Source organism: Cheilinus undulatus, linkage group 17 (genome assembly GCF_018320785.1).
Source record: "Cheilinus undulatus linkage group 17, ASM1832078v1, whole genome shotgun sequence".
In the NCBI taxonomy this organism is placed as follows: domain Eukaryota; kingdom Metazoa; phylum Chordata; class Actinopteri; order Labriformes; family Labridae; genus Cheilinus; species Cheilinus undulatus.
In genome coordinates, this window is record NC_054881.1 from 12,248,068 (window position 1) to 12,252,522 (window position 4,455).

General features: G+C 43.3%; 1 protein-coding gene across 1 annotated transcript; it reads left to right on the top strand.

Moving 5' to 3' along the window:
• Positions 1 to 601: 601 nt before the first annotated feature.
• On the top strand, positions 602 to 1,312 carry LOC121525245 (myosin light chain 4-like). Its single transcript, XM_041811122.1, has one exon. It carries the CDS (start codon positions 626 to 628, stop codon positions 1,232 to 1,234), a length of 609 nt encoding a protein of 202 aa, XP_041667056.1. The 5' UTR covers positions 602 to 625; the 3' UTR covers positions 1,235 to 1,312.
• Positions 1,313 to 4,455: the final 3,143 nt, after the last annotated feature.

Consider the following 4,455-nt stretch of genomic DNA (forward strand, 5'->3'; position numbering starts at 1 on the left):
TTCACTGGAAAAAGAGTAAGGCAGGCCTTCTGTCTCTTTAAACCTATAAAGCCATGGCATAAATTCAAGGGCGGATGGATGAAATTCCCTTAAGCCTTGACATGTTCCTCTCTTAAAGGTGGACGCCATGCTCATATTGGAATATAATACATGATAACAAGTCCAATACATCCTCAGACCTTTGACAGACAGTATTTAACAATTTGTGAGGTAGAAAGCAGTGATTCCCGGAGTCTGAGCAGCTCCCCGCCAGAGCTATTTTGGTCTGTCTACCTCATGGGCTGATACACAGACTCTGCTCTGATCCCTTTGTCCATCAGAGAGACAGAGCATTTTCAGCTTAATGCAACTGGACCCTGGCTAATGACAGCAAATAGCCCTGTCGGCTAGATGACAGCAGCTGAGAACAATACTTAATGTTGACATCACTTGCTATGGGCGTCTATTTTGGGTTTCTTCCTTTTATAGTGTGCTGTTGGAAATTGCTATGTTGCTCCCCAGAGAAGGCACATATAAAAGCTTTGGAAGAGGAGGTGACCCTCTGTGCTCCGGAATCATTTCCAATCCCTTCAGACTCTTGTTTCTCAGCAAGTCCCCAGCTCACCTCTGTTTTCCCTTTAACAACATGGCACCAAAGAAGATCGAACCAAAGAAACCCGAGCCCAAAAAGCCAGAGCCGAAGAAAGACGCGGCTCCAGCAGCGAAGCCCGTTCCAGCCCCGGAGCCGCTTCCTGAGCCACCGAAGGAGCCAGACTTTGACCCCAAAAGCATCACGGTTGAGTTCTCCTCCGACCAGATCGAGGAGTTCAAGGAGGCCTTCACCTTGTTCGACCGCACGCCGAAAGGAGAGATGAAGATCACGTACGCCCAGTGTGGAGACGTGATGCGCGCTCTGGGCCAGAACCCCACCAACGCAGATGTGCTCAAAGTGCTCGGGAAACCGCGTCCAGAGGATATGAGCACCAAAATGGTGGACTTTGAGACCTTCCTGCCGATGCTGCAGCACATCTCTCGTGCTAAAGATCAAGGCAACTTTGAGGATTTTGTGGAGGGGCTCAGGGTTTTTGACAAGGAAGGGAACGGCACCATCATGGGGGCTGAGTTGCGCCACGTCCTGGCGACACTGGGCGAGAGGATGACGGAAGACGAAGTGGACAGACTCATGGCCGGACAGGAGGACGCCAATGGCTGTATCAACTACGCCTCCTTTGTAAAGCATATCCTCTCCGGCTAAAAAAGGACAATCAACCTGAAAGACTTAACCCTTCATATCTTAATCTTGGGATCCTGACTTAACATTTTTGTCCAGTTAGAGGTGAGCGTGCCACGATGAGAGTGGCATTACTTTGCAGTTAATGTTCATGATAAAATGTTGACTTTCAGACCTATGATTAGTTCTTTTTAATAAACACTCTGAAATATAATGAAAATGCCAGAGAGATAAGAAAATGGACGTCCAAACAGAAAGCTCCATTAATAAAGGAAATATGATTACAAGCCGCCTCACAAATGTCATTTCAGTCCACCCAACATTTAACTGTGGGAGAGAATGATTCATGCAGGATTGCTGATAAAAATGTTCATTTGGAGTCTATTTAACTTCTCACTTCAGCTGTGTTAATGTGATTAGGAAAAAAAAGTATTGTTTAGATGAAAAAACAAACAAATCGGCTTTGGCTGCGTCTGAAAATAGAACAGATTTGATTCTATTCTACGTTACACAAAGAGTGTTTGAATGAGCGTGCTTGTCATTGTGCTTGAGGGGCAGCTGCTGCGGATCAAGATATACTCCCACATTGTGGACACACTCACACATGCAGATATACAAACACACCAACCCACATTCAGTTCTGTTTGACAACTGCAGGACAGGTGCTCCAAGGACAGGCCGCTTTTCTTTGGCAGTGGCTGACAGAACAATTTTTGTTCTCTGTTTCAAAGAAAACATATACTAGAGTCGGTATATTCCATGCAAAACATGAAATAACAACCAAGTCTTTCAAATTTCATATTATTGAAAGTTGCCTTAGATGATGGACAGAGAGAACAGTCGTGGTAGGTCCAAACTCCCATGGCAAACAGAGGTGCAGTTTGTCTTTTGTTGTTGCTGAGAGTGAGTACAACACAAGCGAAGACTGAGACAAGTTGGAAACATCAGTAAGTCACAAGTTGCTTCAACTCCAACTGGATACAGGGGGTTCCCTGCAGTGCTAAAAGGCTATGCACATGGTGTGATTCTGCACCAGGTAGGATTTTCAATTTTTAGCTTTCAAAAATGTGGTTATAAGGCAATGTGAACAGTAGTTTCAAAGATGATCAACATGTGTAAACTTTCTGCAAGAGTTCATACCCCATGTTTCAGCTCAAAAGAAGCCAGTTAGCTGATAGTTAGACTGCAATTCTGAGATCAACCGCAGACTTGGACTGGGCAGTGGGTTTGCTGAGCAAAACGGTGTGGCATTCCCAGTACCTGAGCATGCAGGTGAAAGTCAGAGTCTTTTGGTCCTCCCAGTCTTATTATACTTCTGTGAGGCCTGGACACTGACTGATGGCCAGAGGTGCCGGTTGGACTCTTTTATGACGACTTCTCTTCTGTGCATCTTTGGCAACCGCTGGCAAGATCGTCTGTCTAATGCTGACGTGCTCAGCAGAGCTTGGATGGTAGGGGTCTGCTGCTTGCTACGAGAACAGCAGAACCGGGCAAGCTTTCCCCGGCCTAATCCAGCTCACTACATACTGGATGCCCAGGATCCAGTATTAGGTGGTCCAGACACTCGGGGTGACTGTGTGTGCCATGGAAGGAGCAGCTGGGGGGATACCTGGAGAGATGGGGCACAGGCCTGGCACAAGCCTGGGGGAAGGCCATCAAGAAGCCAGAGCGGTACAGGGCCAAGGTCGATGCAGCTAAGTGCCGAACCGGCATATGAGCCAATATCTGACCTGACCTGAGGCCAAGAGATGGAAGAGGAAGAGGATAGTGGAGGATAAAGCTTCAAAAGAAAAGGAGGGGGAGTTTACAGCCTTATGTGAGTTTTATGACTGCAGTAGTGGCAGCTGGTGCATTTTTCTTCAAGAGGGGTTATTAAAAATTCTCAGTTTTATTTGTTGCAAGGTGTATGTAAGATACATCAACAGACATCACTCTAGAGTTAGTTATATTTATTTAGCAGGCCTTTTATTCAACAGCTTAATTTTTTTTGGTTTCTGAATAAATTAAACTCAAAAATGATTGTAATCAGGGCCGCCTCTGGCCAAAGCGCCTAAGCAGACTCTTACATGAGGCCATTCACACTTAGAAAATCAGAGTATAACTACAAGTCATTTTAACAATAAAAAAGATTTTAAATTTTCTTTTAAAAAGGTGGGCATTTTTTTTTTTTTCAACTTAATTTTGTTTTATTGTTCTCATGAAAAACCTGAGGAAAAGGAAATCATGACCATCAGGAAAGATGAACATTTCAAAATAAAAGCTCACATGTCAAAATGTAAACCTATAAAGCCATCCACTGTTTTACAGAAAACTAATCGGCCTTTTGCTCTATACAGTGTATTAAAAATAATGTCAGTGGTAAAATTACTGTTGATTTAATGGACCATATTAAAATTGGGAGGAAAATAAATGAATATTGATAAATAAGCCCTCTGGACTTCTTGAGGTGTTTGTCTATGTACATTTATGAGGATATGCTTTATGATTGTATTGTCTGGTTGAAATTTTTATTTATTATTGTGTGCACACAATAAATAAGAAAGTAAATAAAGAATCACAGGAAAAAAAATAGGCTTGTACCATTTGTAATTTATACCTTTGGACCTTTATTTTGAAATGTTCACCTTTCCCAATGGAACACATGATTTCCTTTTCCTTAAGTATTTCATTAAAACAAGAAAACCAAATAATGGAAGTGAAAGACATAAAAGTTAACCGTAATTTCCGGACTATAAAGCGCACCTCAATATAAGCCGCACCAGCTAAATTTAGGGGAAAACCAGATGTGTACATATACAAGCCACACTGGACTATAAGCCGCAGGTGGAACGGTGGCACGGTGGAAACACCTCGGCCGTCTGCTCTCTGTGTGTTCAGCCAATCTTCAAGAAAGTCTTCAAGTTCAGGCCATCTGCTTTTATTACCTCTGAAAGCTTTTTTCGTCTTTTTGCATTGAGCCAATTCTTGGCGTTGGCGTCTCCAACGTCTCACCATTGATTCACTGATGCCAAGGGTACGTGCAGCAGCTCTATTTCCTTCTTTGACAGCAAGATCGACTGCCTTTAACTTAAAAGCTGCATCACATGCATTTCTTCGTTTGTTTTCCATAATGAGAGTTTGTGCATGAAAACTTCCTTTGCGCAAACTGTCTCGCTCTCGTAATGTCTGTCTTGCTCTCGTTCTGTCTCTCGTACTGCATTTGGTTCCACTTTTTCTTTCGTTGTTCACGTGAACTGCCTGTCTCA